Here is a 24,424-nt window from a genome sequence, read left to right on the forward strand (position 1 = left end):
ATACTGTACAGAGGGGTTACAGTTACATGAGCAAGGTAATGAGTACATTTCTTATCAAGCATTGTTGCCTCCTCCTTTGTTTTTCCCCTACCATCCCTTCACCCCCATTTCCACAACTATACCCCCTCCACCCCCGCCACCTAAATTGTAAAGTTCAATGTTCAAAAGTGTCTTGTACATCTCATTGTTACAATGGTCAACTTGTATCCATATGTAAACATTTTCTTTTTAATGGTTAATTGGATTTAAGAGTTTCACAGACTCTTCTGCCTGGGCTACCTTTGAACCATAATCCTTGGATCTCAGCTTCCTGAGTAGCTAGGATTACAGGTATAAGCCACTAACACCTGGCTGTTACTTTTAAAATAGAAAACGAAGAATCAAACAGACCTGAGGATATAGCTCAAGTAGAACATGGTCTGGCATTTACAAAGCCCTGATTAGCCCCACTTACACCAAGGAGGAACTGAGGAGAGAAACAGTAGTTTAGCCACAGAACAGTGACCAGTATTCTACAGAAAGGGAAGGGGACAGATGTTCAGATATAGGAAAATATCGTATATTTCTGGAACCCTAGTCACCACATCTAGAGTCACAACTTTATAAACATCACAATCAGCCTTCCCAGGTTGGGTCATAGGCTCAGGCCCCTCCCATTCCATCCGTACTTTCCTGGAGCAAAAAGGAAGCCAAAATGAAAAAAAAAAAGAAAGAAAGAAAAAGAAAACAAGAGCCAGGAAAAGAAAATGAAATAACCAAATGAGCAAGAATATAGCAATTATACAAGAACAAAGCATCAACCAAAGCACAAAACAACAGTAATTTCTATAATTAAAAAAAAAATAAACACAGAAGACAGCAATAAAGAACCACGACCAACTCAAGACAGTGCTAATGATGTCTGAAAACAAAGTGTTCTTCTGAAAGTTGCAGGGATTCCAAATGACCTGCCCAGTGGGGACAACAGCACCAAGGATTGAGCAGCAGCCAGATTTCCTAACAGAAAACACCCCGGACGCCACAGGAAACAGCAGTACTGCTCAGCTCATTTTGTGACTATCAAGTTGTGGTAACTCCTAACAACTCTTTCCTTGGGAAATAGACCTTGGCCATATGCAAAAAGGAATCTCTGGAAGTATATTATCATCCCAGTAAAGAGCCTGAGAAAAGATGGGATGTTTATGTCAAAACACCTCTTTCCACCTCCTCCTGCACACCAGGGAGGCCCTGGCCCATGCCTTACATCCTTAGCAAAGCTGTCCCCGAAGCCTCTTCTCTGTAGGCAAGGCCCTCTAATCAATGCCAGGCTACCACACAGGGCAAATAGGAAAAGACCAGAGTGGCTTTATGACTCACCATCTGGCTTCCCCATAACTTGGGGCAGAGGCGTCTTGTGTTCCCTGCAGATTACAGCAAGAGAGCTGTTTTTTGCCTCTGCTGGGCACCCTAAACAAAAACCTGGCCTAGAGTTCACCCGCTGAGCAGTGAGAGGCCTGGCAGCTGACAAATGCAGTAAGGCCTAGCAAGTCTGACATGTTTGCTCCTAGATCTCTGCTATCCCTTGGAAGGCCAATCACACATGCAGGATGAAACACAATGGTCAGGCCCATTGACCCATCTAGATGAACTATTTCAAACTTACTTAGTCATAGAACCTTTTGACCAAACAGAATCCTGTACCAAAATCTGATATACACACAGACTGAGCTAGGAGTGGGATAAGGGTCAAACTATTCCCCCAGCTCCCCAGAACTACACAATCTAAGGGGAATTCCCACACATGCTGGATTTGCAGAAGGTAACTGCCCGGGATAGCCCTTCACTTTATATATGGGGAAACTGAGGTCCAAAGACAAAGCAAAAGGAATGTACATGGCCAGCTGCAGAGCTAGGGCCAGCCATGGAATCTAGGAAACCAATAACCATGCCTTCTTGAAGCCTGGCACTATACCCTCACTAGGCATGTCTAAAAAGGTCCCATGTGGGACACCTGATGGGACAGAAGGAGCCAGACGGGCTTGGATGCAAATCCTGGCTTTTCCACTTAAATGGCTCTATAACCTTAGGCAGGTCACAAAACTACTTGATCTGTTCTATCTGCTACCTCACAGGACTGGGAGAGAATATGGCAACTTAACAAAACCCCCTGAGCCCTAGTCTTACAACCAAGAGACCACTCAGAGCTAGGTGCTTGAACTTGCCAGCAAGACAGGTCAGCTTATTTTTCCTTGTGATGTGAATTCTCCTGATTCCCAGCTGACCTATCCCTTCTGGTCTGTTAGGTGCTGGTTCTTGATTTTTGTTAAAACTTCTGATCTGCTGGGCCAGAGCAGCAAGCCTCTACCAGTGGTTTGGCTTTACCCTGGGTCAAATCCTGCCTAGTGTGGAATCTCTCTAAAAATTCAATCAAAGCCAGATGCTGGTGGCTCATGCCTGTAATCCTAGCTACTCAGGAAGCTGAGAGCTAAGGATCATAGTTTGAAGCCAGCCCAGGCAGTTAAGTCTGTGAGATTGTTATCTCTAATGAATCACCCAAAAGCCAGAAGTAGAGCTGTGGCTCAAGTAGTAAAGTGCTAGCTCAGGGAGACAGAGTTCAAGCCCCAAACCCACACAAAATATTCTAAGGCCCCAGAACACCTCTTCTCACCCCTAAGAGGCTACGGTCATGGTTCACTCTGATGAGAAACTGGATGATATCCAGGCCCAAGAACCAAGCAAGGGTCACTAGGAAGGGAGTCTGAAAGCCAGGGGCATACTACACATGTAACCTTCTCCAAAACTCACAGTCAAGGATGATCAGTTCTGCCAGTAATTCTTCACACATTGCACCTATCACATACAGGATAATTGTGTCTCTTCTTCCCAGGAGGGACAGAAGCCTAGAAGATCCTTTTAGTGTATAGCTGAGTTTCAGAAATAGTCTTACAAGGTCCATAATTTGTACCTCTCACATCTAGATTTGCTCTTTTCAAACCAGACAGAACAGGGTCACTAATTTGAGTGGTACATTATCTAATCCAATCTGTCATGGATTAGCAAACTAAGCAAACAGATCAACAACTAAACCTTGCAGAGGGGACCTCTGAACAAGGTGCAAAGTCAGGGCTGTAGCCCAAGTTGCTATAGCCCAGGTCCCTATGCCAGGAGCAGCAAGCTGCTTAGCTCACACTCTGTCCTCTTGACTGGACCCCAGGACCTATGCAATGCAGGGTAGGCCTGCCCTTGGTTTGCATATAGGACATGGCTGGCTGCTCATTCTCCCTCTCTGCCTAGTGGAGTTCTTCCTCTGACATAGAGCAGCATCTGTGCAGGATACAGGGATATGCATGCAGAATTGGACACTCGGGGCCATTGTTTCTGGCAGTCGAGGTTACCTTTGGGCATGATCTGATGCATTGCAACCGAGAGGAAGAAGATGGAGTCGCTGTAGTAGGTGCCTGAGCCAGCACTGAAGTGCTTCTGCATGGCCTCCACGATGGGGAAGAGCTTGTCCGTCAGCACGGCCACATCATGGAAGATAACCTGTAGTGGGGAACAGGAAAGCCCCGACACTCAGCCAAGTGACTCTTGCTCTGGGCTCCAGATACCCAACATACTCCTGTGCCCAGGAAGAAAACAACAGCAAAAACACAAAGCAAAAAAACTGGGCCTCTCAGTGTCCAAGAAGCAGATGAGGGTGGGCCTAGATGAGTAACTGTGAGCTAAGGAAATGGGGAAGAGTGAGTCAGTTAAGGGACACAGAGGCTGGTGTGGGACCATGTTCAACATGAGGAGAGCTATGCAGTGAGAATAGTAAGAAGGCAGATTAGAGAATGAGAATAGTTTTCCTAGTTTTCTACTGTGTGTGTGTGTGTGTGTGTGTATGTGTGTGTGTGTGTGTGTGTGTGTGTGTGTGTACTGGGATTTGAATTCTGGAACTAGGCACTGTTCCTTAGCTTTCTTGCTCAACTTCTGGCTTTTTGCTGGTTAACTGCAAATAAGAACCTCATGGACTTTTCTGCAAAGCAGATTCTCAGATCTCAGCCTTCTGCATAATTATAGACATGAGCCACCAGCACCTGGTAGTTTTATATTTTTGAACTTCAAGGGCAACAACCAGGAAAGTAGCTCTGTGCTTTGGGTCAGAAAGCCATGTTAAAGCATCTGGTGCTGGAACTCAGGATCGTCGGCATGGCTGAGGGCCCACCATCGCTCCCAGTGGCCATCGTGTATGTGCTACAGCCTACAAGATGCCCTGGTTCTACCTTCCTGTCCAGGACTGTAAATGAACAGTGAAATGACCTCTTCCCCTGATCAGCACTAGTGAGCTAAACTCATCTACCACCGCAACCAACCTTCTCCAGCATTCCCTGCACTCTGGACGTGCTGTGAGAGGCACAAGGAATCACCAGGCACCACTTTCCTCAGAGTACTCAGAAATCTGGAGGGACTACCAGATGCTGCACCAAGCTTTACCGATGAGATTTCCTCACATCCCTACTCTAATCCCCGTGATGACACAGGGCTTCCATTAGACAGAAACCACTGTCCCAGCCTCCAAATTACAATGGTGACAGCAGGTACCAGAGAGGTTGGTTATCCTGTCAAAACAGACTATCCCATTTTCTTTCCACTAACAACATATCCTCTCCTTAATAGCAGCCAGCAAGACATCGCATGGCCAGTGATGAGAGGCCTCAGGAACAGTGAGGTCGCTTACTGTCTGACACTATTCCAGAAGATTCAAAGTCCATCCCACAGCCATCTCTACCTTCTATAACACCGTGTTGCTGAGCACTCTGCTCGCTTCTGCCTTGCAGCTTCTCCTGCTGCTCTCCATGCCCCATGGAAGCCAGATCCACACAGCAGTGCTCAAGCCAGAAGCCAGCGCATCTCTCCTCTTTCTTCCTGCACCTTCTTAGGAGATCTACGGCCCCCTCCTGATACTCATTCCCTGGCAGCTGACAGGACAAGGACCTTCTTCCTTCCAGGTCCCACCTGTCTACTCCACCACCATTAGCTTCCAGGCCAAGAAGCCACCTGAACAGGTGACAGTAGCCAAAGGCGAAGCCATAGGAACCCCTGTCATGCTTCATGCGGATGGTGGCCCTTCCTGCCAGCAGGAGAAAGGATGGTGCTGAAAATGTCCATAACAGATGGGTTACCCACTTTTGCCCTTGCTCTTGACTGCCCAGGCTGCCAAGGCCACCTGCACTCATTGGGCCTCTGGAGCCCTGGTTGTCAGGCCCCAGCCCTGCAACAGGGGCAAACCCCATGTGCTTTCCTCTACTTCGGGTTCTGTGTTTGGTCTATGTTTCTTTCATTCTTAATATTTCCAATATACCTTATTTCTCCCAAGCCTGTATTTCTCTTCATTTATGTGTTTGCTTTTATCCTAAGTCTTCTTAAGGTCCTAAAATACTATTAATATGAGAAAACTTCCATCCTGGGTTGGTCCTTGTCATTCATTAAAATCTGTTTTAAGTAACTCTAAATCTTGTACCTTGATCTTTCCCACAGCACTGCTTTCCTTCACCCCTTCTCTGGCTGCTTTTCAGGTTTGTTTGTTTGTTTTTTTTGTCGGTTGTGGGCCTGAACTCTGGGCCTGGGCTCTGTCCCTCAGCTCTTCAGCTCAAGGCTAGCCCTCTACCACTTGAGCCACAGCACCACTTCCGGCTTTTTCTGCTTATGTGGTGCTGAAGAATCGAACCCAGGGCCTCATGCATGCAAGGCAAGCACTCTACCACTGAGCCACCTTTCCCAGCCCTCTGGCTGCTTTTCTTCTCTGTGACTTTGACTTTTTCTTTTTGTGGCCTCTCAAGGTGGAGACAGCAAGAGAGGGTGGTTCCTGCCATTTCCCAACACAATTCACTCTCTCACCAACTAGACCCTGCCCTGGCCTCTTGACAGGCTTTTTTTTTTTATCCTTCCTATAGTTATATTCCAAATATACAAATTCATTGCTTTCTCCTTCGCTTCCCAACCTCAGCTGGCTCCCCACTGACCTGGTTCACAGTCCAGAACTCTGTCCAGGCTCAAGAGGCCTGCATTCATGCCTTTGCCCACTTTCCCTGCCCAGCCCTTCCCTCAGAACTGGGCAGCACTGAACCAGGTGCCTTGTCCCTGCCAACCACCCCTTTGTGTCCTAGGTCTTTGTATATCTGCACTTGCTTTTCTTATATGTATAATTGTCTTCCTCCAATCACATCTGACTGGTAAACTCCTATCTAGTTTCCCAGCTTTCCCCTCCAGCCTTCCCACAGCCTCCCACAACCCCCCCCCAGACTGTTCCTGTACCCCATGCCACAGGAGGCTTTACAGACTGTGACTGCTCCAACTGCGTACCCAGTTCTGGTCACATAGAGACCAGACTATACTTGGGTGTCACTAAGTGCTGAGCCTGGGTCTCTTCATGGGTAAGACAGGAATGATAGAACCTACTTCCTATGGCAGCTGCCATGGTTGTGCAGGACAAGCATTCAGTTCAAGGGGTTGCTGACATGCTGTCAATCCTAAGGCTTAGCATACCATCTCTATTCATCTCCTGATCCCTTGAATCCCATCCCATTGATTGGTCAGTGCTCATGAGCTAGCTTTTCCCTCCCAGCTCACTGCACCTCTAAACCAATGCTGGGAGCTAGAATAGGCAAGGTGCTGGAAATCACAGAGGGCTTACAGAGGAAAGCTTCTAAATTTGTTCAAAATGGGGCAGAAAGAAGGGAGGTGCATGTGTGCCCATGAGCAGGGCCTGCCACAAGCGTGGCCGCAGTCAAGGCCAGGGAGACCAAGCTCTACCGGCAGGAAGACTCCTCTACCTCCACCGTTATCCCAGATCACCCTGAGCTGCCAGGCAACAACTGAATCCCATCAGCAATAATAGATTTATGAGGACAAACTGTACTCAGTACATTTGTTCCGAGAGCTGTGCTGTGAAGCCCGCTCTGATGAATATTTCATATAATAAATCTACTTACAGATCAAATGAATATGTTCCATGGATACACTTATGCAGTAGGGAGCAAATCACAGATACTGCAAATGTCAGTCAGAACAATGAGATCTCTCAAAGAACAAAACAGGTTTTCCAACTGTGACCTAAGAGCCTAGCATCCTCTGGAACCCCCAGCCCAGACCAGGTACCACAAAGCAAGACTAAAGACAGGAAAAGAGGTGGGATGGGGAAGAAAGGGACACCCCTCTGTCCTTTCCTTCTCCTTTTCTTCTTTTTTTAAATTTTATTGTCAATTTTGTGTACAGAGGGGTGACAGTAACATACATAAGGTAGTGAGTACATTTCTTATGGAACTTGTTATCCCCTCCCTCATTTTTCTACTTTCCATTCCCTTAATCTCCCCACACACACACACACACACCAACAATTCATTTTAAAATGGAGCTACAGGAAGAATTTCCATTTAACCTAGATAACTGGCCAAGAGGACACCATAAAACAATGCTTTGTGCCAGTGTGAACATTTGACTTTTACAGATGTAGACAAAAAAGGTAACTTGCTATTTGTAACCCTTATTGATTTATTTGCAATACGTATTTTAAAACTTCAAGTCTCATTGGTTATAAAACATCATTTTCTCCACATGTATTCTAGCCTACAGAATAATTTCTTCCTCAGACCCTCCATGTGAGCCAGGGGGAATGGTTCACACCTGTAATCCCTATACTTGGAAGGATGGGGGAGGAAGATGATGAGTCTGAAGCCAACCTGGAGCCCACAGTAAGACCTTGTCTCAAAAAACTAAAAATAAAATAAACGGGTCCTTCATGAGCATCAGCTGCGATGCTGAGTCACCCAGAGCCCGTCACCTCACCAGCCACTTCAGTCATGCAGGATGCGGCAACTTTAAACCCAGCTGGGATGGATTATTGGAAATGTTACTCTGACCTACAACATTACCCAAGTTATGTCAGAAACTCTCCTGGGGTTTTTCATCCAACTATCACCATATATTTGTCACCCTTTATTAATCTTCCTTTCATTAATGATCTTAAAGGATTTTTATGGTGCATTAAAAAAAACGGTCAAGGTCAAGATTCAACAACCTCTTTATGATGAAGGCTCTGGAAAAATTAGGAATCCATGGAACATTCCTCAATACAATAAAGGCTGTATATGACAAACCTACAGCCAGCATTATACTCAATGGTGAAAAACTAAAGCCATTTCCTCTGAACTCAGGAACGAGACAAGGATGCCCACTCTCTCCACTGCTCTTCAATCTAGTATTAGAATGCCTAACTATAGCAATAAGACAAGATGCAAACATAAAGGGGATCCGAATAGGGAAAGATGAAGTAAAACTCTCCCTCTTTGCAGTTGACATGATCTTGTATTTAAAGAATCCCACAGACTCTACTCCCAGCTGATTCAAAACTTTGACAAAGTAGCAGGGTATAAAATTAACCCTCAAAAATCAATGGTTTTTCTGTATGCCAACAATGAGAAAAGTGTGGCTGAAATCAGGAAAGCAACTCCATTTGTAACAGCCCCACAAAAAATGAAATACCTAGGAATTAACTTTAACCAAAGAAGTGAATGATTTCTATGATGAAAACTTTAAAAACCTGAAAAAGAAATCAAAACAGAACTTAGAAAGTGGAAAAACCTCCCATGCTCCTGGATTGGAAGGATCAACATCATGAAAATGTCAATACTTCCCAAGGCTATCTACAAATTCAATGCGATACCTATCAATATTCCAACCTCATTCTTCATGGAAATAGAAGAGGCAATCCAAAAATTCATATAGAACAATAAAAGACCCTGAATAGCAAAAACGATCCTTAACAGAAAGACCAGTGCTGGAGGAATATCAATACTAAATCTCAAAGTCTACTTCAAAGCCATAGTAATCAAAACAGCTTGGTACTGGCACAAGAACAGACCTCAGGACCAATGGAATAAAATTGAAAATCCAGAAATGAACCCAGACCTATAGCCACCTAATCTTCGATAAAGGAGCTAAAAAATTAGAATGGAAGAAAGACAGCCTCTTCAGTAAACGGTGCTAGCAAAATTGGTTAATCACTTGTAGAAAACTAAAGCTAGATCCTTATATATCACCCTGCACCAGAATCAACTCCAAATGGATCAAAGACCTGAGTCAAAGCAGACACCCTGAAAACATTACAGGAAGAAATAGGAGAAACCCTAGGTCTCCTTGGCACAGGCCGAAATTTTCTTAATAGAGACCCAGAAACACAACAAATCAAAGAAAGGTTGGACAAGGGATTGCATGAAACTGCAGAGCTTCTCCATGGCAAAGGACATAGCTAGCAAGATCAATAGAAAGCCCACAGATTGGGAGAAGATCTTCACTAGCCATACAACAGATAAGAGTCTCATATCTAAAATATACCTGGAACTCAAAAAATTAAATCCCCCTACAACAAATCTTCAAAGAAACAACTGCCCAATAAATAAGTGGGCTAATGACTTAAAGAGAAACTTCTCTGAAGAAGAAATAAAAATGGCCAATAGACACATGAAGAAATGCTCAACTTCTCTAGCCATAAAAGAAATGCAAATCAAAACAACACTGAGATACAACCTCACCCCAGTTAGAATGGGTATAATCAAGAACTCTAATAACAACAGATGCTGGAGGGGATGTGAACAGAAGGGAACCCTACTGCATTGTTGGTGTGAGTGTAAACTTGTTCAACCACCTTGGAAAGCAGTATGGAGGTTCCTCAAAAGACTCCACATAGAACTCCCCTACGACCCAGCAATCCCACTTTCTAGTGCTTTATTGGAGATTTCCTGCCCGGGCTGGCTTTGAACTGTGATCCTCAAATCTCAGCCTCATGAGTAGCTAGGATTACAGGTGTGAGCCACCAGCACCGAGCTTGCCTCCTTCTATTTTTAATTAATTCTATCAAAGAACTTCTGAAGGTTTCTTAAAACTAAAATGTCCTTGTTCAATAAAGTATATAATGGAGAAAATGCCATGTAACACACAGAACTTCAAAAAGACTCAACTCTTTGGAAGAGGATAGCTTTCAAAAGGCAGAGGAGGGAGAGCAAGCTCGCCTCATTCCACCACACAGCACATGTTCTGCATTTCCAATATTAGAGGCTGGAGAGGCCTAAGCCTGGGGTCAGGCAGGAGCCAGTGCCTCTGCCAGCCCAGCCCAGCACACACTGACACAGAGAGATCAGGACTCCTAGAAACATTCATTGAGGACCTAAAATGAGGCCAAGCCTGGTTTCTATAAAGAAAACTCGTTTATCACTGGGAGTCAGTCCTGGCCACACTTGTGGAGCCAAGAGGGCAGGTGGCAAGGGCAGGCCCTGAGCACCAAAGACGCCAGGACCCAGAAAACCCTGAAGCCTGCCTGAAGAGCACCAGCTACCAACAGTAGAGCTCAAACCACTGGAGGCTGGGCTGGCAGAGAATGGAGATCTTCGGGAGGAGGGGACAGTAATGCACAAGGCTTAGGGAAGGCTCTGGGGACCTGACAGTCCCTTTAAAGCTGCTGAGCACTAGAACCCATCTCCTGCAGGACAACAAAGAGGGCTCAGCTCATCCTGAGTGGATGGCCAGAGCACTGGGAGGATCCAGTGGCAATATCTAAGCTCAGCCAGAAAGCTTGCCATCACTAATACAAGTGCTCCCCCTTCAAGTAGCATTTGTCTGTGTCATTATTATGCCATGCATAGGATCGGCGTGGACTCAGCACTTCTTAGTGATGGAGACTCAGTGCTTTCAGGATTCAAGAGGCAGAGGGACCCATGAAGTAAAAGCCAGTCCTGGATTTGATGCTAGATTTGAGAAAAGAACGTATTGATGCAGTCCTAAGACACTGGAGACAGCCATCGGCGCCTCTGGCTTTCATGTGCTAGCCACATGAGAAGCTGTTCCAGGTCCTCCCACCTGCCATGCGCGGCCATACTGCTGAGCCTCTGCCAGGGCTGCCCCCCAGAAGCTTCCTTCCACACTCCGCGTGCTTAGTGTCCCATCTGCTGATCGTGCTTCATGCTTCTACACTGACAGTCTTCTGTGCTAAAGAGGTCTTAATGTTTAGAAAAAGTCACTAAGTAGGGGCATACACCCCACAATGGGAAATGGTATCTCCTCCAGGCCAGTCCCATGCCTTCAGCCCTCCCCCTGGCCTGAGTGGACACCCAGGAAGACATGGAGAGACAGCTGACCAGCACTTAGCACATTTCCAACTAAGAGCTGCTTCTTTCCTCTTGGGACCAGGTCAAGTTCCATCTTCACCCTGCCCCACAGCATTCTTCAGGACAAAGGGAGGAATAAGCCCAACACAATGGGCTTGCTCTGACAGCAGACAGGACAGACTGGTCTCCTCAGCCTCCACCTAACACGGGCCAGCTTCACAAACACTGCTAACCTTAAAGGAAGAAAAGAAGTTTCCTTACTGATCTGTACTAAGGATGTGAAGCCTTACTGCTATGAGGGAAAGAAAAATCAGCTAAAACAACAACAACCACAACAACTGGCAATCTTTAAATCCTACATACATACCAAACCCTTGTACGACTCAGGGACTTTGCATCGGCTGTCTTCTCTGTCTTCTGTTGTGTCTAGATCTTTCTAGCCCTTCTGGTATCTGGTATCTGGTGCAAATGCCAACTTCCTGAGATCTGAGAACATTTCCCACGCTACAGAAAAGAACAAATCATGTAACGGAGCATAGCAGCTCTATGCCACAGGGAGAAGAAAGCCAGGACACAGGGAACACCAGGCCACTACAGCCCTCAAACCAGGTTCCCACCCGGACCTGCCAGCCTCCCCAGGCTGCCAGCCCAGACCACTTCCCAACTGCAGAAACCAAAGTGAGTGAGCAACATGTGCATAGCAAAGAGCCACAAAACATGACTCAACCTTCATGTTTCTGACACTAGGTCCAGCAAGGGGACAAGGGGCGATCTGGGGGTTGCATGGCAAATCACTAGAGGACCCAGACTTACTGCCAGACCTTAGAGCCATTTCCTCCAGCCTGGCAACGGGAGGCAAGGGCAGGCCAGTGGGAAGCTACAGCTGAGGATGCTGAGTCCACACTGGGCAGCCACTGCACCCGTACTTGGGCGTCTTCCTCACTGCTCTCATCTCAAAGGTGCTACAATCTATGTGGCACACTGACCCAAGTCTCAAGTCTGCAGGGGCACCAAGGAGTGTGCACATTTGTCCTCCCAAGTTTCCTTCCCATCCTGTTCCCAAAGCTGCCTCCTGTGTCTGCCTCCTGTCTCAAAGGCAGCAAGACCTACAGCAAGAGCAAGGAACCCAGCCTGGTGTCGGGAGGGCGTGGAAGGGGGAAGGCACGGCCAGTATGGAGAATACAAGAGTGTGCTACGAAGCTGAAGGTGCTTCTATCCCAGGACAGCTAACACCCCTCATGTGAGCACACACACGTGCATGGAGAAGTGTGTGCCTGGTATTCACGGAGGCAAGGCTTCTAGTAACAAGAGGGATATGGCAAACTGAGGCGTGCCTGTAATGAAATACCACACGGCAGTTAAACCAGTAAGCCAGGTGCCAGTGGCTCATACCTGTTATACTAGCTACTCAAGAGGCTGAGGTCTAAAGATTAAGGTTCAAGGCCAGTTCAAACAGAAAAGTCTTTAAGACACTTATCTCCAATTAACCTCCCAAAAGCCAAAAGTGGAGGTATGACTCAAGTGGCAGAGTACCAGTCTCGAGTGAAAAAGCTAAGGGTCAGCAGCCAACCCTTGAGCCCAAGCCCCAGGAGTGGCAAAAAAGAAAAAGAGAAAAAGAAGCAAAAGAAGCAATAAGACCACATGTGTTCCCAGGGCTAAATCTCCAAACCATCTTTTTCAGTGAAGGGCCATTTATATAACTTCCTGAAACCACAAAGCACAATAGACAAATGTCACACACACATCTATAGGTCATAAAAGCAAAAATACAAAACAAATTCCACAAAACACACCAACCTGTCACGTGGGGCAGTCAGCAGCTGTGGGGCAGAGGACAGGGAAGACACAGGATGGGCTTTAGCCATCGCTGTAATATTTTACTTCTTAAAAAAATAAAACCTGAAACAAATTCAGCAAATTGTCAGCGGCTATTTAACCTAAGTCGCAAGAGAGCAGTATCTTTATTTCCTTCTCCTGAGTTTTTCTGTCTTGGTTTGCCTCGTCATTAAAACTTGTGAGTGCATTCATACGATTCTACCTAAGAGTAGAGCAGGTCTGTGCAGTGTAAGCTGGCAGGCAAACGTGTCAGCAAGTGAGCAATGAAGAACAGTCGTACGACCAGGTCCTCACTTTCACATCTTCACTCTGGCTTCAGGTCACAAGCCTGTGAAATGCTCCTTGTGAACAATCAAGGAAGAACATCGAGGAACGATTCAAAAGAAAAAGAAAAATCAGAGAGAGAGAGAGAGAGAGAGACACATTTTCTGTGTCCAAAAATAAATCAGACATCCATAGGACAGTTTATGAGAAAAAAAAATACATGACAACCACCTATACTATGGTCCTGTGAATGACAAGCACAAAACAGAAGAGCAGCATGGGAAACATTATGACCAATACCACCACACGTGGGGTCCACAGGAATCGAAATGAGCAGAGGACAGAATTCCCCTGCCACACCAAAATTAGGGCCACAAGTGACAAGGGCCCAAGGGGCACATGGGAAAATGAAGATGGTTCATGCCACACCCTCTGGCATGAGGGCTCTTTGTAGGGTGCGCTGTCAGCTCCCAGCCCTAAGTCCTTCTCCCCCCACCCCCCTCCCCCACAGACACACACATTCTCACAACTCTTTCCCACCCTGGGCCAGGCTTTGTCCACAGAGCCACAGTTAGCCTTGCTTGTTTCCAGGCTTCATTAAATTCCCTTATGAGTTCCACAAACTAAGTCCAGATGCTACACAAGTCACAGAAAAGGGCTCAGAAGCCAAGAGTTCTAGAAACCCAAGGTTCAACAACAAGCTCAGATTTCATTCCCCAAAGCCAACTGCTTAAGACACAGTTTTCGTCTCATAAAAGCAATGTTTTTTACTTCCAGCTCCTAGTGTCAAGAGAGTGACTAAGTTCAGGTTCTCATGCCTCTGATCAAAGCAAAAGCTGCTCAGTGAAGTCTGAAGAACCTGGAATAGAGACTGAACCAATCTATCAAAGGTCTCCCATCCTCAGGAAGGCTGTTCACCATATTCAGTTCTCTATGTAGGCCCCAGCATGGCTGTTATCACAAAAATGATGCTCTCGTGTCCAGGAAGCTCCACATAGGAAGCACCATCTGGCTGGGCTGCAGAGTGGACAGTGCCCTGGAGTCTAGGCAGCATAGTTTGCCTCCCAGAGGGATCCCACAGGCCAGGCTACCAGCTCCCTCTTGGTCATGTGGGTCCATACTATGAGACTAACAGCAAGCCCACAAGCACAGCAATGCAGAATGCAGCACTCCAGCCATGATGCTGATGCCCAGGACCAGAGAGAGACCAAAGTCCCACCATATACCGGTTCCTCTTTCTTTGGGCCATATGTGCCCCATACCATTGTTACCCAACATCCCTACCAGAGGTGTAAAAGCAATGAGTCTGCCTGATTGGTCATGGATCAAAACTCTAAAATTACAATGAAAATAAACTTCACTTTAAAATAGTTGGTAATCTCAGGTATTTGTTATAGTCATGGAGAGGTGACCGACAGACAGATGTGAAATTCAGGTTTAGAGGCACTGGAAGACCTTTTTTTTGGGGGGGATCCGGTTGTGGGGCCTGAACTCTGGGCCTGGGTGCTGTCCCTCAGCTCTTCAGCTCAAGGCTAGCGCTCTACCACTTGAGCCACAGTGCCACTTCGGCTTTTTTTCTTTTTGCTTATGTGGTGCTGGGGAATTGAACCCAGGGCCTCAAGCATGCAAGGCAAGCGCTCTACCACTGAGCCACCTCCCCAGCCCAACATCATTTATTTTAAGCAAGTTTAAACTGGAACCTCCTAGAAACTAGAGTATTCACAGAAGACCATCCCACAAAAGCTAGAGCAGGACCATTCCCATGTCCACACAAGACGATCAAGCTCTCCCACCGTGACAAAAACAGCACTAGGGACGAACAGTGGGGGTCTCCTCCTCCCAGCAGAAAGAACACTGTGGGTGCAACTGAGCAAGGCACAGAGTTCCTGCTCCAAGAAGGACCAACTGTCAGGGAGGGATGGGCTGGAGAAGGAAATAACATTAGAGTTTGGGCTGGGAAGGTGGGTCAGTGGAGCGCTTGCCTCGCATGCAGGAGGCCCTGGGTTCGATTCCTCAGCACCACATAAACAGGAAAGGCTGGAAGTGGCACTGTGGGTCAAGTGGTGCAGTGCTGGCCTTGAGCTGAAGCGTTCAGGGACTGCACCCAGGCCCAGAGTTCAAGCCCCACAACCGACAAAAAACAAACAACAACAACAACAACAAAATTAGAGTTTGGGAGAGTGTGGAGGATTCCAAAAACCTGAAGACAACCTATTACACCTGGGCAAACATTGCCTGCAAACTAGCTACACTGCCCTTCAGCTGAATTATTCCTCCTGGAATGCTGAGGAAGTGTCCCTGCTCCCCACACACCTACCTAACTCAGGCACCATTTAGTAGCAGTATTATTTACCAGCCACCTGCCATGTGCCGAGCCCAGCACTGCCTCATAGCTCACAAATGTAACTCGGGGCTCAGGGCCACAGGGTCCCCTCATATAGGAGACTATATTTGAAGTCTCAGGCACCTCCCCTGCAGCATCTTCCTGACCCATCCAGGGAAACAAATGTGAGGAACAGAAAGCACTGGTAGCTGCAGGACTGGGGAAGAGAAGACTTGGTGGTGGGGGAAGGAGAGGGAGGGGAGGGAACACAGCCTGGGGCCTGACATGAGCAACAGAGGCTAGACTCAGGACACTTTGTCCCACCAGTGGAGGACCGCTTAGTTGGGGCTGCTTAGCAGTAATCACCCTAATAAATAAAACAAATGGCTTTCATTTAGAACACATTAAGTTAACAGCAGGCATTGTGCCAGTGGCTCCTTGGCTTGGAACCAGTACAGAGTGGTCTTGGAAGCAGGGCATAAAGGTCAACACCCCTGCACCTGCAGGAGAGGGGCGGGCGTGACCCTGCTGGGGGTGTTCTTGACCAGCCTTCCACAGCCCATTGGAACCTGGGAGTGGCCCTGGGAACAAGACTGAAGTCTTGGGAGGGAAGTTTTGAGGACTGGCAGCAGAGTCCTTGGATTCAGATTCAGAAAGCCTGTGGATCCTGTATCCTCTCAGATTCAGAAAGTCTGTGGATCCTGAGCCTCTCAGGCCAACACCGGGAATCCTTCCCTCTCCACCAGTCTCACCTCCTCACAGGATGGGCCTGTGAGGTGGGAATCAGAGCCTTGAGCTCCCACAATTAGGCCCCTAGACCTGCCAAGGGTAGAGAGGGGACCCAATTCCCCTCCGGGCTCACCGGGCACCCGACAGCCAGCCCTGCGCTCAGACACATTTCCCACATTGAAGCGAAACCCCTTCGGCCATGGCTGGCACAGGTGGCACACTGGGTTCTAGGCAGGCCCAAGGGGCACAAAGCCTGCCCATCCACACTGCCTGTGCTGCCAAACCCAACGCCCCGCCGGCCAGCCTTCCTCCAGAGGCCTCAGCAACGCTGGTTCACCCCTGGCAGGAAGGAAATGACGGCCCTTCGCGGTTGCCCCGGTGCTTCAGTCCGCCAAGCCCCGGGGGCGGGGATGGAGGAGCAAGCGGGGAGGCGGGAAAGGCTCCCCTGGCAGGTCTGAGGACGAGGGGCCAGCGCGGTGCCATGGCGCCCTCCTGTGGTCACTGCTGGGCAGTGGCCTTGGCTGCTTGGCATCTGGGCCACACAGGCCTGGAGTCTTCCACTTCCTCCTCCTTCTCTTTCTCCTCCTCCACCCGCCCCCCTCCCCTGCACGTGGTGGTCACGAGGTTCCCCAGCGCCCAGGCAAGGCACAGGATAAACAAGTGAGGTCCTCCAAGGCACACACTCCCCCAGTCCTGGCTCCCAGCTAGACTCTGGCACTTTACAGTCTGGAGAGCTGGCCCCAGCATGGGTCTGCCTCCAGGAAGTCAGGCAGGAGGGTCAGCCAGTTCCAGGGAAATCACTAAGGAAAACAAGGCTGAGCTGGACCCAGCAGAGGCTAGCACTGGTACAGAGGAACCCAGCTCTGTGTGCACTACCTCCCTGCCTGGCTGAGACTCAAGGTCTTGGCTAGGCTGAAGATGCTGCACCAAAACCCCAGAGTTCCCTTCCTTCTCCTGCTGCTGGTAGCTATGTCATACCCTCTAGGCACTGACAGCAGCCCAGTCTTGTTCTCACACAATCTCAGGCATGGCTGATGGCTTCCCCTCATCTGTGCGCTGTCCCAAAGACACCCAAGGCTGCCAAGAGGCCTCCTCCAGCCAGAGCCCGCTGCCCCAGTGAGGCGAATGTGAAAGTGCATGAACCTTTAAGTACCCAGCAAATAGCATTTTGTTTCCTCATCAGTCTTCACAACATTAACACCTCCTGGCTGGCCTGAGGTATAACATGCTACATGGCTCAGAAATGGCCAATGCATGTTTCCCAAAATGGGAAATGAGACTCTTTATCTCCAATAAACCACTAGAAAACCGGAAGTGGCGCTGTGGCTCAAGCGGTAGAGGGCTCGCCTTGAGCTGAAGAGTTCAGGGACAGTGCCCAAGCCCAGAGTTCAAGCCCCACGACCGACCCCCCCCAAAAAAAAAACCCACACACACACACACACACACACACACACACACTCTGAAATGACAAAAATGTTCTGAAATGAGTGGTTGTGGGAACCCTAGGTCCCCGTGGAGTATTTTTCTGCCACCAGAAAACTGCTGGTGTTGTGTTTGCTTAGGCTGGGTACTTGACCTTCAGTAGCAATCTGGTCAAACTACAGGAAGGCCTGACTGAGGGTCCTTATCTCACTGCTTGGCAGTAATCCTGGTCTGTTACCTAAACTACTTATCTTACTGCTTCCACTAGTCCAGAAATCTACCTCTTGGAATGTGCCCTTTTTGATCTGTCCCTAAAGTTAGCCCCAGGGCAATCTGTCCTAATAAGGGTAGAGGATAGGGGAGACCGATTCAGTTTAACCATTTCTGTCTGTTAGATTCATTCCTCATTATGAAATGATACTGCCTGGGCAATTCTTCATCCTTCACCCCCATAGCTGCTGGACAGAACCAGCTGTACTCATGGTTGTATAATCTTATGAATATTCTTTTAAAAATCGCTGAATTTCATACTTCAAAGGGGTGAATTTTATGGTATATGAATTATATCTCATTCTTTAATTGCAAAAAAAAATAAGTATCTTAAGAGTGTCCCTGTTAAGTCTTCTTGGTAAAACATAGTGTTTTCAAATGGCCTTACTAGCATTATCCCCACCTCTGGTCCTCAGCTCCACCCAGACCTGAGCTCCTCCCTACCCCAGAGTTCTGACTCTGGCCACTCGCTCTCTTCCCCCACCAACCTACCTGTGCTACCCAGAACTACCCACCTGGATAGGGGCAGACGCCATATTTCTCCCTCTCCAAGAAGAGTTATGACACCTCTAATAAACCTTATAATAATAATCTTTCTCCTGTCCCTGCCTGCCTCCACGTGGTCTTCTGGAATGGTCATGATGGATCCTAACAGGTATAGAATGCCAGCCTCATCTCAAAGAACCTCTCAATCCAGGACACGTTTCTCTATCCATTTATTTCTAGACCATCACAATGTAGCCAAAGGCTCCACTTAGTGCAAGAGGCCTAATGCTGGAATAAGCCAAAGCATCCTCTGGAGTCCCAAGGTCACCTGCCTTGTGAATGAAGACAGCCAGAGTCAGGGTTATCACTTTCAGGCTTTTCTGAAGCCCCATGAGGGAGCCCTTTTGGCCACTCATCAAGTTGAGGGGATGCTGTTTGTTTTCAGAGGATCAAACCCAGGGCTTTACTGATGCTCTCTACCTCTGAGCTACACCCCCACCCAAGCTCTAGCAATGAAAGGAACTGGAGAATCCATCACCATAGCTGCAGAGCTCTAATACTTGCCAACCCTAGTGCCTCCTTGGCCCAGGCTGCCCCCTGCAACCCAGCAACTGCCTATAAGTGAGAAGCACATGTATTGCCATCTTTTCCTAACTTGTCAAAGAGGATGCAGCCTCGGGCACCTGACAGGACAGCTGAGCTGCAACAGCAGCGTGTGGCCCACGGAGATCTGCTCCAGGATATCTTAGCTTTAATCCACTGCTAGTAAGTACTAGCAGTACTTACTGAGTGCCTAAGATGTCCCAGGAACTGGAACTGCACTGTGAGGGGGAGAAAGCAGACATCTACCTGTTATTCTGTGTTTTAATTTGGTGAATGCTCTATTAAACCAACACTCTTGGCTTCTTGCCCCCCCCCCGTCCTTACATCCCCTCCCCTGTCACATCCACCAACTCTCCCTTAAGAAGGGAAACTTATCTGGTGGGGGAGTTTTGGAAATCCCTGCTTCTCTTCTTCTACCTGTCCCTGAAGGGAAGCCAGTGGCTCGCCAGTTACCTCCCTCTCCAGAGGTCAACTGACTTCAAGTCAATCTTCCCTGCTAGTAAACTGCCCTCTGGACTTTATAAGAAAGAAGTACTCCTTACAAGGGAAATGCAGCACAAAGGGGAAAACATTGGCCTGAAAGCTGGGCCAGTCCCAACTAGGTCAGTAAGTCTCCAGGCAGCCTTGGCAAGTTTCCTCACCTGCTATATATGCTCTTGAAGATCTCTGCTGACGACAATTGCTAGTTTCCTTCCTAATCATCACAACTAAAAAAATAATTCTCTCTATAAAATGCACTCACACATGTAAGACATGGTGTTAAGAGCTAGGGTCATGGTACTTGAGGGATGTCCTTAAGAGGTTTGTAGACTAGCAAGAGAGACACATAACTATATAAATACCACTCTGACAAATGCTACAAGAAAAAGCACCCAGGGCTGCAAAAGTGTGGAACAAGAGCTCCACAAAAGTTTAACAACGAGGGGCTGGGAAGGTGGCTCAGTGGTAGAGCACTTGCCTTGCATGCCTGAGGCCCTGGGTTTGATTCCTCAGCACCACATAAGCAAAAAGCTGGAAGTGGCGCTGTGGCTCAGGTGGTAGAGCACTAGCCTTGAGCTGAAGAGCTGAGGGATAGAGCCCAGGCCCAGAGTTCAGGCCCCACGACTGGACCAAAAAAAAAAAAAGGTTTACCAACAAAACCCACTGAGCTAAAGCAGGACAGGAGTTAAGATGGGAGAAGGGGTGGAAATCCAGGCAGAAGGAAGGGGAAGTGTGAAACAGGTTTTCATATTGAGAGAAGCGTTCCAAATCTGATGAAGTTAAATCACACATTAAAGCAAGTCCTTTAGATTTACACATTTAAAGGAAAAAAGAACACCTTTAATCACACACAGAAAACAGATTCACACAAAAGATGGATTCACAAGCAATAGCAACAATGTGATCCCAGGACTGATAAACCCTTACCTGCCCACTGCCCTATAGCTAGCTAGAATCCTTACCCTGATCTTCACCTCTCAGGTCTCAACAGAGAAGGTGGCAGTTTCATTTGCAAGCCTCCTTTAAGGGCTGTGGCTGTCAGAACTGAACCCTGCAAGAGGAGCAAGTCAAACCAGGAAACACATACTCCAAGACAAGAGCTGGTCCTGAGGCTGGTCCCACACCTGAGCAGTTACTTATGGCGCCAACTATGAGCCAAGCATCATACATAGGGACAGGTGATATGATATGAAACAACAGCGCCAGAGTGGTACCAGAAGGAAGAAGAGGAGGTCATACTTTTCAGCTGGGGGTTCCTAGGGGCAATGAAGCTACAAGGAGCCCAACTCTAGGTCCTGGATTCTTAGCCTCCTAGAACATGAAAACCTGGTGCAGATGTCAGAAATGGACAGCTATGCAGGGTTGGACACAGACTGTGCCCAGGAGGTAGGAACATTCTCAAAGGAATTAGAAACTGAGTAAAGAGTGGCTGAAAAGCCAGGTGTGCTGGCTCAGCATATAATCCTAGCTACTTGGGAGGCAGAGATGGGGGATGCACAATAGCTGAGCACTTGTCTGTCATCCCCAGCAACACAAGGAAGCACAATAAAGAAAATCAAAGAGCAAAGAGGGAAGAAAGATAGGCCAGGAATCAGATTGCTTATAGCATCATGCTCACACAGAGTCCACCAGTACCTTTGTTCAGTAACACTATGTAGATATTTATGAGTTTTAGTTATATTAGCTATGTTTAGACAAAAGACTGCTTTTTTGTTCCAGTACAAGGGTTTGAGGGTAGAGCTTTGAGCTTGCTTCGCTAGCTACTAGCTCAACTGCACTCTACTATTTGGACCATACCTCTAAGCCTACCTTTGCTTCTAATTTTAGAGATGGAGTCTCTAGGACTTGTCTGCCATGGCTGCTTTTAAACTGTGATCCTTAGATCTCAGACTCCAGAATAGCTAGGATGACAGGCGTGAGCTACCAGCACCCGCTAGATTTTTTTACTTTTATCTATTTAGTATAGTTCTGCACACAAGATCCCTATACTGTTAAAGTGATTTATATGAAGTGCCTCTGTGTATGCTAAATGTCCTAACTTTGTAAAGAGGAGTCGTGAGATAAGGCATCCCCAGGGCTTCATAAGAATGGTCTCTTTTAGAATTTGTACTCTGTTGCAGCAAGTGGTTAATTTTGCCCTGGTCCTATGAGCTTCTGCATGCAGAGGCAAAGTCTGTTTCTTTATAAGTATCTCTCATTTCTAACACAGTACCCAGCACATAGTCCATATTCAATAAGTGATTATTAAAATAATAGATGATGCTTTACACTAATTTATGTTATATTCTATATGGCTATTTTAATAAATCTGGTCCTTCACATGCAAAAAAACAAAATCAAAGAGCAGGCCAGTATAGGCATGCCAGAAGGGACTGGAGGTATGGCTTAAGTGTCAGAGTGCCTGGCTTGAAAGCATGAGGTCCTAAAGTCAATACTTAGTACTTCAAAAGAAAGAAAAAAGTGAATGAGGACCCAAGAGGAAGAAAGGCCATCCTGGGTAGAAAGTACAGATGGGCCATAAATTGGCTGGGCATGGTGGTATATACCTATAATTCCAGAACTCAGTAGGATGAGGCAAGAGGATTCAGAGCTTGAGGAAATTCTGGGCTATGACACTATGTTTCAAAAATAAACCAAGGAATAGACACAATAGGCCAAACACAGCTAAAGATGTATGACAGGCTCACAACACAGCCCCACCAAGAAACCAGAACTTGATACATGCCTGCTCCCATACCATTTAAGATATGTCCCCTACATAGGACAAACAAGCCCATCAGAAAAGGACATCAGGACCAGAAGGATTTCTTACTATAGAAAGGCCAAAAGTTTAAGACCTGGAGTTTTGCAGCTAGGGGAACCCTTGCTTCCTGGCCTGGGCAACAAGTAGCCACCACAATCCCAAATCCAGCATGATCCTGGGAGGAGCTCCCCTTTAGTCATCAGACTCCCAGGTCCTCTGAGACACTGCTTTGGCCTTGCTGCTCTTCCTCCAGGCTCACATCCATCTCCATAGTTTAAGATCACTTACTCTTCCAATCAAAAGAAGAAGAAAATTTGGACTCCTCCGTACCACCAACAGGTCAAAACTTGCTAGGGCAAGCATGCAGTCTTGAACAAGGAGATCCAGGCAGTGAAGAGGAAGGACAGGAGAAGTGGAGCTGCCTTGGAGGCAGGCTGATCCAGCCTGCAAGACATGCGTGCAGATACCTACAGATACCTAGATGGTATCTGTAGCTCTTAGAACTTTCTCTTCCTCACTAGGAGGAACCACAGCTTCTCTAACTGGGCTCCTGACCCTTGGAGGCTGGGGGTAAGGAATCACTGGAGAGAATATGACATGGTTCACACTGGACCTGACTAGCTCTGCCTGAAAACCCTTAAATGCTACTGAGAGATGCCAGTGCAACTTGGACACTTCCAGAAGCCTCACCAAGACTGTCCAGCAGATGTTGCTCGAATGACAACTGATGTCTTCAAATGACCACTTCCACTCTGCGAAGTGAAGGAACGTAAAAAGAGGTGCAGATCCTGAAGGCATTGCAAGGTGTGCAAAATGCGGGTGTGCTGAATCTCCGATTTGGGGGGGGGGGGAGCAGCGAGAAGCTAGGCCACCAGCTATGGCAGCAGCCTTACTTTTGCAGCACTGGGACACACCCCCAGCCTAGGCCTCCACTGAGAGCATGTTGAGGAGCAGACGGGAAGAGGAGTCTGGGCTACAGGCTGATAAATCAGACAGCACAGGAAAGTCTCTCCCCATTCCCTGACAGGAGCAAGCCTAGACCGCGGGAGAACGCGCGTGGGCCACCCACCACGGGAACCACGGCTGCGACCCCAGCTCACCTTGCACTTAAAGCCGGCGGCCGACGGCAGGAGCTCCCGCAGCAGGCCTTTGGCCACCTCGCGGCTGGCCTCCTCGCTCACGAAGTGCAGGTTCAGCACCTCGTGCGCCTCGAACTTGGCGAGGCGCAGCAGCGAGCGCAGCGCGACGCGGGCCTTGGCCTGCAGCGCGGCGTTGTGCTCCGCCTTGGTGAACATCATCAGAAGGTGATAATCCAGCGGGCCGGCCCCGCCGCTCTCCAGGCTCTTGGCCTTGGCCCCCGGAGGCGGCGCCAGGGACGCCCTGGCCAGCTCCAGCGCGGGCGGCGAGGGCGCGGCGGGGACCCCGGCGCGGGCCTCCTTCAGCCTCTTGGTGGCGCTCGAGAAGGTCTCCCGCCCCGAGCCCAGGTAGTAGAAGGCACAGACGGCCAGCGCCGCGGCCAGCAGCAGCGCGCAGTAGTGGGAGCGCACCGCGCCCAGGCGCGCCATGGCCCGAGCGCATGGGGGCGCGCCCCGAAGGAGGCTCATGCGCCCCGAGTCCGCAGGCCCAGCGACCGGGAAGGCCTCGCAGACACTCTCCCCGGGCCACCTAGCCCTCGCGCCAGGCGGCGGCCATGGCGGGGGCGGGGCGAGGCCGCCGAAAGCCAATCAGGGGCGCGGATGCTCGGGAGGCAGGGCCAGCGCGTGGCCGGCGGCCGCGGGGTCCTAGATTCAGAGGAAAGGAGAACCCCGAGGCCCGTGCGAGGTCCTGCAGCCCCGAGAAGGGTGGCCAGCTAGGCATCTGTGTGAACAAGGGCTCGCTCCTCCCTGGCCCAGTCCAAGAGACTGGACGGTGAAGCTGATCCGTGAAGAAACGGAGATACCCCCAACTCAGGACTTTCAGTTAGCAAAACAGATATGCTAGAGAAAAAAGACATGGGACTTACAAAAGATACTATTTATTTTTTCTATTTATTTATTTTGTGGCACTGAGGAATCGAACCCAGGGCCTCATGCATGCTAAGCAAGCAGGCTACCACATTCCCAGCCCCAAGGGAAAACTTTTATCTGTACTTTCTAATTGTTTTTGAAA

The 24,424-nt window shown here is 48.3% G+C and overlaps 1 protein-coding gene across 1 annotated transcript in view; it reads right to left on the reverse strand.

Annotated features, from left to right (window-relative positions):
• Xxylt1 (xyloside xylosyltransferase 1) overlaps window positions 1–23,976 on the reverse strand; it is a 141,933-nt gene extending 117,957 nt beyond the window's left edge. The window contains exons 1-2 of the mRNA XM_013019369.1: window positions 23,377–23,976; window positions 3,375–3,522 (exon numbers count right to left, since the gene is read on the reverse strand). Of these exons, the coding sequence (XP_012874823.1) occupies window positions 3,375–3,522; window positions 23,377–23,880 (652 nt within the window). The 5' untranslated portion in view covers window positions 23,881–23,976. The remainder of the gene's footprint in view (window positions 1–3,374; window positions 3,523–23,376) is intronic.
• Between the last annotated feature and the right edge of the window lie 448 nt (window positions 23,977–24,424).

Source organism: Dipodomys ordii, unplaced genomic scaffold (genome assembly GCF_000151885.1).
Source record: "Dipodomys ordii isolate 6190 unplaced genomic scaffold, Dord_2.0 Scaffold45, whole genome shotgun sequence".
Classification (NCBI taxonomy): Eukaryota; Metazoa; Chordata; class Mammalia; order Rodentia; family Heteromyidae; genus Dipodomys; species Dipodomys ordii.